Below are 12,175 nucleotides of genomic sequence, written 5' to 3'. Positions count from 1 at the left end.
GATTTGGGGAGGTGAGGACACTGGGAATTCCTGGAGGCACTGAAGGAACCAGGGGTTGAGGTCTGTGGGATCTGAGACTTGAGGGGGTCAGAGGAGAATTGAGGTGATCCAGAGCTTTGAGGAACTTTGGGTGGGCTGAGGAGAACTGGGGGGCTGAGGGGAAATGGGTCTCTGTGGAGATTTTGGGGGTATTGAGGTGAACTAAGTGGGCTGAGATCTGAGTGGGCTGAGGAGATTTGAGGGTGCTGTAGAGATTTGAGCAGGCTGGTGTTACTTAAGGAGCAGGGCAGGCTGAGGAGAACTGAGGGCATCTGGGGGCGAGGAGACCTGTGGCAGCTGAGGGAACCAGAGGGGCTGAGGAGATTTGTGGGCCTGAGAGAACCGGGGAGACCTGACAGGGGAGCTTCGGGGGCTTGCAGGGCCACGGAGGTCTGGGGGGGCTGAGGAGGGTTTGGGAGGCTCAGGAGATTTGGGGAGCCCTGCTGGAGCTGAGGGGATGGAGCTGAGGAGGTTTTGGAGGCAGAGGGACCTGGGGAGCCCTGATGGGGCTGAGGAGGTTTGGGGGGCTGTGGACACTGAGGAGATCTCCTGGGCCTGAGGGAACCAGGGGCTGGGGAGGTTTCGGAGGCTGAGAATACTGAAAAGGTTTGGGGGGCCAAGGGGGCTTGAGGGGCTGCGGACACTGGGGAGCCCTCCTGGGGCTGAGGGAACCGAGGATTGCAGAGGTTTAGGAGCCCTGACGGGGCTGAGGGAACCGGGCAGCTGAGGGGGCTTGAGGGCCTGAGGGGTTTTGGGGAGCTGAAGAGGTTTGGGCAGCCAAGAGGGCTCGGGGGGCTGCGGACACCGGCAGCCCTCCCGGGGCTGAGGGAACCGGGGGTTGTGGAGGTTTAGGAGCCCTGACGGGGCTGCGGGAACGGGGCAGCTGAGGGGGCTTGAGGGGTTTTGGGGAGCTGAAGAGGTTTGGGCAGCCAAGAGGGGCTGCGGACACCGGGAGCCCTCCCGGGGCTGAGGGAACCGGGGGCTGCGGAGCTTTGGGGAGCTCTCCCGGGGCTGCAGCGGTTTGGGGGTGCCGCGGGCCCCGGGGAGCCCCTCCGGGCCGAGGTGCCCCAGCCCAGCCCGTCCCTGGGCGGGCGGTGGCGGCGGCGGGGCCGGGCGGGCCGGGGGCGGGGGCGGCGGCGGGGGGGCGGCGCGGGGCTCCATCTTCCTCCGTGCGGCGGAGCCGGCGGGACGGCGGGGCACCATGGCTGTCGGTATAGGAAGTGTCTTTTTTTTTTTACCTTCCCCCCCTCGCTTTATTTTTTTTTTTATATCCCTCATCCCTCCCTTTCCACCCCCCCTTCCCCTCTCCAAAACACCTCAAATTCCCCCCAAAATCCCCCTCACCCCGGGGGCGAGCGGGGAGGGGGGGGCTTCACACACTCCCCCCCACCCCCCGTGCTGCTTTTTATTCATTTTTCATCTAAATCAATTTAAAAAAAATTTTTCCCTCCTTTTTTCCCCCCTCACCCCCCCCTTCCCCCTCCCCTCAGCCCTGCAGAACATGGCGTCCCCGTCCTAGCGTTTTAAAAATAAGCCGGGGCTGCCATTTTTGTTTGCCTTTTGTCTGCGAATTTTAATAAAAACGTCTGAGAATGTGGGAGAGGCGGCGGATGGAAGGGGGGGTGGGGGGAGCACCCAGCCGGGCCACCCCCCCTGCCCCAAACTCCCCCCTTCCATCCCCATCCCCCGGCCTTTTTGTCTGCCAAACCTCCCCCCTCCGCCACCCCCCCGCAGATCCCCTCCCAGGTTGAGGATTTCAACTTCACTTAACCAAACTTGCGCCTTTTTCCACCTCTTTTTTTCATTATTATCATCATTATTCCACCACCCCCCCCTCCAAACAGGAAGAAGAAGGAAAAGAGGGAGAAAAAAGGGGGGGAAAAGGGGGGGGACATCGAGGAAAATACCCATTTACCAGGATTTTCCCTTTTTCTCTCTCTCTGGATGGTCTAATGGAAAAGTTAATTGCAGCCAAACGTACCTATTTTTGTGGATGTTGCATGTTTGGGGGGGGGTGTTTGCTTTTTTTATGCATTCATGCCTTTTTTTTAACTTTTTTTTGCTTACAGGGGGTGGCAGAAGCAGCGCAGGGGCTGAATATTATCATTACCATCATCATAATCACCATTATTACAATTTTCACCATTTAAATTCCTTTTCTCCTTCCTCTTTTCCTCTTTTTCCTCGCTGTTTTCCGCATTAACCGGTTTTGTCTAGAAAAGTGGTCTCGCTGGCTGGAAGGTCTAACGGAGGGGGGATATTTTTTTTTCATGGCGTTTTTGGCAGGAATGCGGCAGCTTTAGCGAGGGACCCAAATTTCCGTGGCTATGTCCCAGAGGTCTGTCTGTCCCTCTCCAACATATATTTAGCCATATACTATTTATACATCCATAATCTCCTGGCCACGTCGGGGGGCCTGGGGGGGGAGCTTAGAACCGGCGTGGCCACAATGATGGATTTGAACCCAGGAATGATGAATCTGATGATTTTGATTTCTTTTTCTCCCTTCAAGGTTGGAGGATGCTCCTTGTTGGGTTATTTTTCCCCCCCAAGCCTGCGGTCCTTCGGATAGCAGCCAGGTTTTTTAAGCTGGGGAGGATGGAGCGGGTGAAAGCGGCTTTGAGCCCGAGGCCTTTGAGATTATAAAGTGATATTTTAGCAGAGAGGTAAAAAAGTTTTTTAAGTCCCTCCCGGCGTGCAATTTGCCGAGAGGCGGAGGGTCCAGGGCGAGGGGATGGATTTCACCCCCAGTTTTCCAGCCAGCTCCCCATCCCTCGGCTTTCCCAACTGCTTGGGGGTGAGCGGGGCTATAAAAAAAACCCACTTTTTTTTTTATTTTATTTTTTCTTTTATTTCTTTTTATTTTCCTTTTTTTTTTTCCTTTTTTTTTTTTTTTTTTTTTTGTTGTTTTCTCTCTATTTTCAGGCAAAATCCCACGTTCCCACGGGTCGGGTAGGTCGGAGCCGCTTCGCTTTTGTTCCTCCGCTGTGGGATCTCGCGCGCCGGGGGCTGGCGGGGGGTTCGGGGTGTGTGAAGTTGTCCTCCTCCTTGTCCCCCCGTAGAAAAACGCCCCACGTGCAGCACCCGGTCTCAGCTAGAGCTGGAGATGGACGCGGATAAGGGGAAGCAACGCCAGTACTCGCAGAGGTGGGCATGATGGCTGGATTGAGGGGATCATAAGGGAAAAAAAAAAAAATCCCTGCTTTTATGTATTTACGTCCTAAAATAGCATCTAACTTGATGGTGTGCATGCATGTAATTATATGTGTGCTTATAAAAATAATGTATATGTGCACACCAGAGTCCAGGTATTATGTGTGGATATATACATATATATATGTATATTTATATATAAGCAGGGGCATGATGTTTCTTGGGGGATTTGGGGGGTGTAAGGGACTCCCTGCCTGCCCCCTCCCCAGGGAGGGCACCCCGCTTCCAGTGTACCTGTGACCCCTTGATATTTCCCATTTAAGAAATGTGCCTTTATATGCATAAAACAATAATATTCGCCCTCAGCTTCCCCCACCTTCTGCTTTTTCCCTTAAAAATGTGGATTTTCGGTCATTGGGCACGATGTCAAGACAAGTGCATGTTGGATCTAGTGCGCTCGCTTCCTCCTCAGGGCAATCCCCTGCCCGTGCCTCAGTTTCCTTGTGTACTGTCACCCATGGGTGACCCCCCTGTGCTGCCAGGGGTGGGCAGTTGCCCCCCAGGCTGGTGTGCTGTGCTGTCTTTGCCTTGCAGGGTGCGTGGCTGGTCTCTCTTGGGGGTGGGTGTGTTTGGGGTCTGGGGGAGAGCAGGATACCCCAGGCCAGAGAGTGGTGTGTTTTGGGGGGCATGCGTGCCCCCTGTCTGGTGCGTCACCCCACAGGTGTCAGGTCTCTGTGGGCTGTCCCCACTGTGGGCTGTCCCCGTGTCCCCTCTGCTGGGTCCCAGGACCCAAACTGTGGATTTGGGGTCACGCCGCCTCGGCCCCCATCTTTTGGGAGCGTTGCCACCCTGGTCCCCTCCTCTTTCACCCCCGAGTTGGGGACCCCGTGGGGGTCCCCAGTGTGGCTTTGCCTCCCCTCCTGCTTGCTGCTGGTGCTTGGCTCCTCACCCTGCCCCGCGCACCCTTTTTCCCGCACGGGGACCCCTAGTCCAGCCTGGGGGCTCATTTTGGGTTTGTTTTGCTGGAGATGCAGAAGGAGAAGCCCCAGCCCAGGGCCCTTCGGGGGGCGGAAGCCGGGGGTTTAATTGGTTCCATCTTGGGTGAATTCTTGTGGTGTGCGGGCCGCCCCCTCCCCGAGCCATGGGGGGCTCGCCCTGCGTTCTGCTTCCTGGCCTCGCCTGCCTTCTGCCCCCTCTGCCTTGGGGTGAATCACTCCCGGATGAGGATAATCCGGGCAGGGAGGGATGTGCGTTCCCCGAGGATGATGCTGGATGCCGCTTCCCACCCTGGTGGGTTTGGGATGGTTTTGTGGATGGGCACTCGCTTTCCCTCCAAAACTCCTGCTCCAGGTGAACCCCAGGGAAACCTGTTCTTAAGTGGGGACAGAGGCCACGGCCTCACGTTTTGGGCGGGAAACTGAGGCAGGGCACAAGGCAGAGCTGGGTTCCCTGGCTGAGGGACATGCCCAGGCCAGCGTCACCATCCCTGGTCTGACCTGTGTCAGGAAGGGCATGCAGGGGTTTGGGTGGGGGGATGTGCAGGGGACATCCATCCCCCCGCTTGGCTCTCGCCCACCGCGCCGTCTCTGGCCGCCGCCGGCTTTCCTGCGCTCGCCGCTTGGCACGGAGGGTGGGAGCTCTGCCCTGATGCTCTCGCTGGGATACTTGGGGACACCAAACTCGGTGTCTCGCTTGGTCGAGGACACATTTAGCCACCAAGCGCTTCTCCGGTCACCCCAAATCCCTCCCCTTGCCTCCCAGACCCCCCTGCTTTCCGGCTGTACCAGGTCGGTGGTCGCTCGCTAGTCCCTGGGAGCTGCCCCTTTTCTCTCGGCGGTGCCGTGAAAAGAAATCTCTTGTTTCTTTTTATTTCAGCGAAGGCGAGACAGAGAGGGCTGCCAAGGTAGAGGCGTTCCCTAGAGAACTGTAGCTTGACTTAGCGGCAGTTGGGTAGGAAGTTGGAAGGCTCTAGTGAGCTCGTGCCCACCCGTGCCATCATCTACCTCCCATCAATCTGGAGCCTCAGCGACACGTCTCCCCAGGCAGCTGCGCCCACCTGGCTCCAGAGGCCACCCTGTGAGTACCAACCACCGCCGACCCTGACGGCCCCGGCACCGCCGCCCCCTCACTGCCGCCGCCCCCGCTCTCCCCTCGCCACCCCCAGCCCCGGCTTGCCGGCTTCTCCCGCTCTTCCCTTCCTGTGGGTGCGGAGGCGAGGAGGCTTTTGGTCTCTTTTTAGGGTGCTGCTGCTTCCCCCCTTGGCCTGGTTGAGCGGTGATGCTGGGTGTTGCGCCGTTCTGGGGGATTCGGGGTTCAGCCCGTGGTTTTGGGTCTCTCTGCATCTTCCTGCTTGCTCTTCCCACATCCCTCTCCTCTGGCTGGGCTGCTTGGGTCTCCACCATGCTTTGGGCACCCACCTTGTCCCTGGGGATAACCTTTGGCAAGCCTTTGGCACCCAAATGCAGTGCTTGCAGAGGATGTCAGGGGCTCTTCCCACCATGGTTTGGACCACAGGACCCCACGCCACTGGAGATGCTACCCAAGGGGGGTTTCCCCTGCCCAGCCAAATACTGGGAGGCACAGAGAGCTGTACCACCTCCCTGTGCCCTGCAGAGCCGGGGGGAGACTGCCACAGCCTTCCCTACCTTTCATAATTTCCATTTTTATGGATTTTCTTTTTTTTCCACCCTTGCTGCATGTCAGCTTCCATTTTTCATAGTTAGCTGAGAATAGAGAAAAAGGGAGTTTTTATATATATATAATTTTTTTTTTCCATCTGCTTTCTCCCCCCTCCCACTCCCTCCCCCAGCCCTGGAGAGGGGGACGCTGCTCCCGACGAAACACTGCACAATTTGTAACATTAAATCGGGACAGGAACAGGGATTTTTATAATTATTTTGGCAACGCAGACCATTTCTTCCCTCTTGTTCATCCAGCTCCAAGTGTGGTGGTTTTACAAATAATTTCTCATTTCTTTAGTAAGCCCTCCTTTTTGGGGGGTGCAGGGAAACACGCACAATTTTTATGCTTTTCTCCCCAAAATACGCTTTGTGCTTTTCCAGCCCCCTCCAGCTGTTGAGGAAGGATCCTAGGAGTGGTGTGGTAGGGGTTGGTGCCGTGTCCCGGTGATGGTTTGTGGGCCACGCCGGTGGTTTTGATCCGTCTGGGTGCTGCTGCTGGCTCCGTTGGAGCCCAGTGCACTATCGGGACAGGGGGAAGGACGGACAGATGGATGGATGGGAAGGACAGAGGTCACGGGGCACCTGCTGAGATGGGGGAGCAGCTCCAAAAAACCCTTTTCTAATCATAGCTCTGGTTTCCTGTTTTCCCACGGCCGCTCTGGGGCAGGGGGTCAGTGCTGGGGTGCGTGGTCATGCTGAGGGGGCTCAGAGCCCTCCTGCCTGAGTTCCTGCTCCCTGCCTGCCTCCATCATGAGGGCTTCCCTGCTGCCAGCTCCGCTTTTGGCCCCGGTGTCCAGCCCCTCATGTTGGCACTGGAGTGCTTTCTCCCGTGCCCATGATCCCAAGGGATCTTATATATATGTGTGTGTGTATATATATACACACACACATGTAGCCTGTGGATAAATGCACGCTGTGGGCGGCCTGTGGGTACATATATAATTACACAAAATAGCTGGCAGCGGCTGCATCCGTGCATGGGAAGGTGCATTTAACATCCCCAGTGAATTCCTGTTCTGTGGCACGGAGCAGGACTTTGACTCTGTGCATGCCACTGGGATTTGGCCTTGCTTTCACTTCAACCCCCCAAAATTTGGTGCTTGAGCAGCTGGAAAGTGACCTGGAGTGGTTCAAGACTGGGAAGGGGAATTCCCAAAGCTGGTGTATGGGTGGTGTCCTGGACAGGCTGCGGTGTTGAGGTCTGCCATGGGAAATTGCTCTCGTTCCTCGATACTCTGGAGCACACCTCATCCTGTGTTAGGCTGCTCCGTAGCGCAAGAGGCAGGTGGTTCCCTCATCCCTGCCTCAGTTTTCTCCCGAAAATGGGGATGGTCCATCCCACAGGTCCTTCGGGCTGGGGTAGCTGTCGGGATGCTACATCCTGGTGGGACCAGGATCTCCTTTCTCTGGGTGCTGCACACCTGCCTGTGGGGAGCTCAGGGTGTGTTTGAAACCTGGGCAGCAAGTGTGAGGAGGAGGAGTAGGAAGAGGAGGAAGGCTTAGTGGCCCCGAATCCTGCCACCCCAAAAGCTTCTGGGGCTGCACTTTGCTGGAGGTGCCGCTCTAGTTTCTCCCGGGATTCTTGCTGTGGCCTGGTTTATTTGGAGCCAGAGCTCCTGGGGGATACATCCCATTGAGGTCCCATACACGCTTATCCTTGTGCTCCCATAATGGGATTTGCGGGATGGTGATGCCTGGTCATGCTGGGCTGTTCTGCTGGGATCATCCCCTCGCTGCCTCCTTCCAGCTGTTTCCCATTACCCAAAGATGGATTTAGAATTAATTACCCCAATGCCTTTAAGTGTCTCCATAAATCTCCCAGCCCCGTGGATGCTGGGTGTTCCTGTCATGCTGTTCCTGGGTGTCACAGGTGCTTCACTTGGCTTTGGGGGTGTATCTTGGTGGGGGGGATTCAGCTGGGATTGGTGTTGGGTTCAATGTGCCGCTGTGCTCACCCTCTCCCATGGCAGCATCCCATCCACCTTTGATCCCTCCTGAATGAGAGAAATACTTCCAGAGCTTGGGAGATTTGGGGGTTTCCCCCAAATTTCAGCTTCCTCCTTTGCCAAATTGTGTCCTAGTGCACTCACCGGTGTTTTGTGGTCTTGGAGGCAGGCAGGTGCTTGGTGTTCCCCTGATCCTACAAGAGTTTTCATCTAGGAAGATGCTTGGGGGATTCCCCAGCCTTTCCCCCTCCCTGCCTGCTCCCTGCCTTTGCACAGAGTCTGTGTCTTGCTTCTTGTGGGGGGTGATGGTCATTTTGGGGGATTCAAGGTGGGAGGGCAAGCTGTGTGTCAGCTGGCGGTGCCCCATAACCACCCCCTCTCTCCCCAGGATGGCGGAGCCTCGCTTCAACAACCCCTACTTCTGGCCACCCCCTCCCACAATGCCCAGCCAGGTAAGACCCCTGCACTGGGATTTTGGGAGGAGGGAGGATGATGGATAGATGTGGAGAACACCCAGGGGGAGGCTGGGGGTCCTGAGAGTCCTCTGCCCTCACTCACCTCTCTGCCTTCTTCTCCCTCAGCTGGACAACTTGGTCCTGATCAACAAAATCAAGGAGCAGTTGATGGCGGAGAAGATCCGCCCCCCGCACCTGCCCCCGACCTCGGTGGCCTCCCAGCAGCCCCTCCTGGTTCCCCCCTCACCTGCCGAGAGCAGCCAGTCCATCATGTCCCTGCCAAAGCTGCAGCAGGTGCCAGGGCTGCACCCCCAGGCTGTGCCCCAACCTGACGTGGCCCTGCACGCCCGGCCGGCCACCAGCACCGTCACAGGTACTGTCACAGGTACCGCCACCGGTCCCACCAGTCTGGGGGGCAGAGGGGGACGTGGACCCCCTCAAAACTAATAGTCTGTCACCGTGCCCACTAGGGTTGGGGCTGGCATCCCGTGCACCCGCCGTCAGCACCTCGGAATCCAGCCCAGGAACGGGGACCACCACCCCCTCAACGCCCACCTCCACCAGCCAGAGCCGCCTCATCGCCTCCTCACCCACCCTAATCTCAGGAATCACCAGCCCCCCCCTCCTCGACTCCATCAAGACAATCCAGGGCCATGGCTTGCTGGGAGCGCCCAAGACCGAGCGGGGCCGGAAAAAGATCAAGGCGGAAAATCCTTCGGGACCGCCGGTGCTGGTGGTGCCCTACCCCATCCTGGCCTCAGGGGAGACGGCCAAAGAGGGGAAGACATACAGGTAGGCACACCCCCGCCTGCTGTGGGGGGCCGGGGCGATGGCGGGGAGCCCCCCACCCCAGCCCGGTCCCTGCGGGGTTCTCCCCCACACCCTCCAGGTGTAAGGTCTGCCCCTTGACGTTCTTCACCAAGTCGGAGATGCAGATCCACTCCAAGTCGCACACAGAGGCCAAGCCCCACAAGTGCCCCCACTGCTCCAAGTCCTTCGCCAACGCCTCCTACCTGGCCCAGCACCTGCGCATCCACCTAGGCGTCAAACCCTACCACTGCTCCTACTGCGAGAAGTCCTTCCGCCAGCTGTCCCACCTCCAGCAGCACACCCGGTGAGGGCCCTGCCGAGGGGCTGGGGACCCTTGTTCCTGCTGGCCAGGGAGGGGGGCAGCTGGCAGGCATCCCACACTCGCCATCTCTCCTGACATCCTTTATGGCCCTGTTCTGCTTGTTGGCCCTGCTGCCATCTTCATCCCCTTCATCGTCATTACCCATGATCCCCAGCACCCTCATCATGTCCAGCACCTTCATAGTCTGCACCACATTCATCACCCCCACCATGCTCATGCATTCCCCCACGCTGGCTGTCCCCATTGCCTTTATCATCCCCACTACACTCATCATTTTCAGCGCTTCCATGGTCTCCACGACACTCAACTCCACCACCTTCATCTCCCCCATGCCAATCTGACCCCACAGCCTTCATTGTCCCTACTCTACTCCTCATCTCCACCACCTTCATAGTCTCCAGCACCCCCATTGTCTCCATCACCTTCCCAATCACTTCCACCATCTCCACCATGCTCATCATCTCCATCACCTTTATTGCCCCCACCATGCTCAGCCATCTCCACTGTGCTTGTTCCCACACCTTTCTTCATCCCCACCTTTCACATCTCTCCTCATCTTGCTGATCTGACCCCACCACCTTCTCTGACCCCACCATGGTCATCTGTCCATGCAAGCCTGTCCATCTCCTCCACACTCCTCATCCCAACCTCCTTCACAGTTTCCCACACTTCCATCCTGTCCCAACCCCCATCTCTCAGCCCCATATCTCCCCACCTTTTCCCGGCACTTCCTGGGGCACGGATGTTGCTGTGCCCACTGTGACCCTCCCACCCCGATGTGACCCTGTGGGTGGGACCAGCACTGTCCCTGCTGGTGGAAGGGGAGGTGACAAAGACCTGACCTGTGTGTCCCCAGAATCCACACGGGCGACAGACCCTACAAGTGCCCTCACCCTGGCTGCGAGAAGGCCTTCACCCAGCTCTCCAACCTCCAGGTCAGTGCGGGGGGACCTGGGATGGGGGGCACAGGGTCCCCATAGCCCCCCCCTGACTCCCTCTGTCCCCCCAGTCCCACCAGCGCCAGCACAACAAGGACAAGCCCTACAAGTGCCCCAACTGCTACCGGGCGTACACGGACTCGGCCTCGCTGCAGATCCACCTGTCTGCACATGCCATCAAGCACGCCAAGGCCTATTGCTGCAGCATGTGCGGCCGTGCCTACACCTCGGTGAGCATGGGCCATTCCCCAAAACCCAGCCCCAAAATCCATCCCCAAAACCCATCCCTGGCTCCTCCAGCCTCCTGCTCATCCCCGTGCCCCCTGCAGGAGACCTATCTGATGAAGCACATGTCCAAACACACGGTGGTGGAGCACCTGGTCAGCCAGCACTCGCCGCAGCGGACGGAGTCGCCCGGCATTCCCGTACGGATCTCCCTCATCTAAGTGGGGAGGGGGACAGGACCCGCCCAGCGCGAGGAGGAGGAGGAAGAGGAGGAGGAGGAGGAGGAAGAGGAGGACGCACCCCCCCCAGTGCTGCGGGCCGTGCCCGGGCCGTGCTCCCGCCCGGCTCCCGCAGGTTTGGTGACATCCAAAGACGGTTTCAGAGCACTTTGAATCTCTGCGGTTTGGTTTCTTTGGGGGGGGGCAGTGGGGGTGGAGGTGTCCTCCCCCTGCCAGACCCCACCCCCCCATTTTTGGATACAAATATATATATATATATATATATTTATTGGCCAAGAACTTGGTGCTGCTAAAAACCAGAAATTCACCCCAAAAACGAACCGTGGATGGAGCAAAACGCAGCTGGGGGAGGGGGCAAGTCCCACCACCCCCCCCCACAGACTCTGGGCCCAAGCACCTCCATTTGGGGTTGATTTTTAACCATTTTGGGGGTTTTTTTCTGTTCTTTTGGGGTCCCTTTCGAGGGCGAAGCCGCGGGCAGAGCCGCGTCCCCCCAGGGCTGGACCTCCCATTCCGCAGCCCCAGTTTTGGGGGATTCGGGGGTCCCCCTGCTTTGCCTTGTGCCTGCCTGTACATACCCCCTGTATAGAGCCGGGGGGGGCACTCCCCCCAAACTCATCTATATTCTGTACTTTTTGGTTCATTTTGGATATTAACTGTGTTATTTTTTATACACTTTTTAAGCCTTAACTCAGCGTTTCTTTGGGGTTTTTTGTTGTTTTTTTTTTCAGGGTGTTTTATTTACCTTTTATTAATTTTTAGCCCCCCCTGTTATTTTTTATCCCCCCCCCATTATTTTTACTGCCCATCCCCTTATTTTTTTACCCCCCCATTATTTCCCCCCTCGATGTTGTATGATATCAATATTGTAACCTTTTTTGTCAGCATGTTAATACTGTGTAAATACTCCTCTTATACACTTAGCCCCCCCCTTTTTTCTCCCCCTTACCCCAAATTTTGGGGCTTTTTTATTTTTCTCGCTGCCTAGCCAGGCCAGGCCTCCCTAGAGCTAGTTGGTACCTTATTAAAAAAGAGGAAAAAAAGGAAAAAAAAAGAGAAAAGAGGAGAAAATGGACAAAAATTGCCCCCCACCCTGTTGTCGCCACCCCCCCGTCCTGCATTGTGGTTCCTGGAGAAGCTGGGGGGGCCACGGCCTCACAGTGTGGAAAAGGAGTGAAACCCCCCAGCCTAGCCCCTTTCCAAAAAAAGAGAATAAAAGAGAACAAAAAAAAAAGACCAAAACAGGAATTAATGAAAGCGGGGAGGGGGGAGTTTTTGAAGGGCTGGGGAAAGATGGGGGGAGGGGACACCCCTGTGGGGATGTTTGGGGACACAGGTGACCTGATCCCTGTGGGGCTGGAGGAGGG

At 57.1% G+C, this 12,175-nt stretch overlaps 1 protein-coding gene across 6 annotated transcripts; it reads left to right on the top strand.

The window, feature by feature from the left end:
- The first annotated feature begins 1,153 nt into the window (after nt 1–1,153).
- Nucleotides 1,154–12,050, top strand: ZNF362 (zinc finger protein 362). 6 transcript variants are annotated; one of them, XM_085080162.1, is made up of 10 exons: nt 1,194–1,250; nt 3,102–3,186; nt 5,068–5,268; nt 8,208–8,271; nt 8,401–8,647; nt 8,745–9,066; nt 9,164–9,388; nt 10,263–10,341; nt 10,416–10,574; nt 10,674–12,050. In XM_085080162.1, exons 4-10 carry the CDS (start codon nt 8,209–8,211, stop codon nt 10,788–10,790), a joined length of 1,212 nt encoding a protein of 403 aa, XP_084936288.1. In that variant the 5' UTR covers nt 1,194–1,250; nt 3,102–3,186; nt 5,068–5,268; nt 8,208; the 3' UTR covers nt 10,791–12,050. The 6 variants fall into 6 exon arrangements, with proteins under 6 accessions (XP_084936285.1, XP_084936288.1, XP_084936284.1 ...); XM_085080158.1 differs by lacking the exon at nt 5,068–5,268 and adding an exon at nt 2,965–2,991 and having other exon boundaries at nt 1,215–1,250; XM_085080161.1 differs by lacking the exon at nt 1,194–1,250 and adding an exon at nt 1,285–2,991.
- Nucleotides 12,051–12,175: the final 125 nt, after the last annotated feature.

The sequence above is a fragment of the Lichenostomus cassidix genome, chromosome 21 (genome assembly GCF_008360975.1).
Source record: "Lichenostomus cassidix isolate B80296 chromosome 21, HeHo_3.0, whole genome shotgun sequence".
NCBI lineage: Eukaryota > Metazoa > Chordata > Aves > Passeriformes > Meliphagidae > Lichenostomus > Lichenostomus cassidix.
Note: the sequence above shows the minus strand (reverse complement) of the source record. Positions and strands in the feature narration are given on the sequence as shown.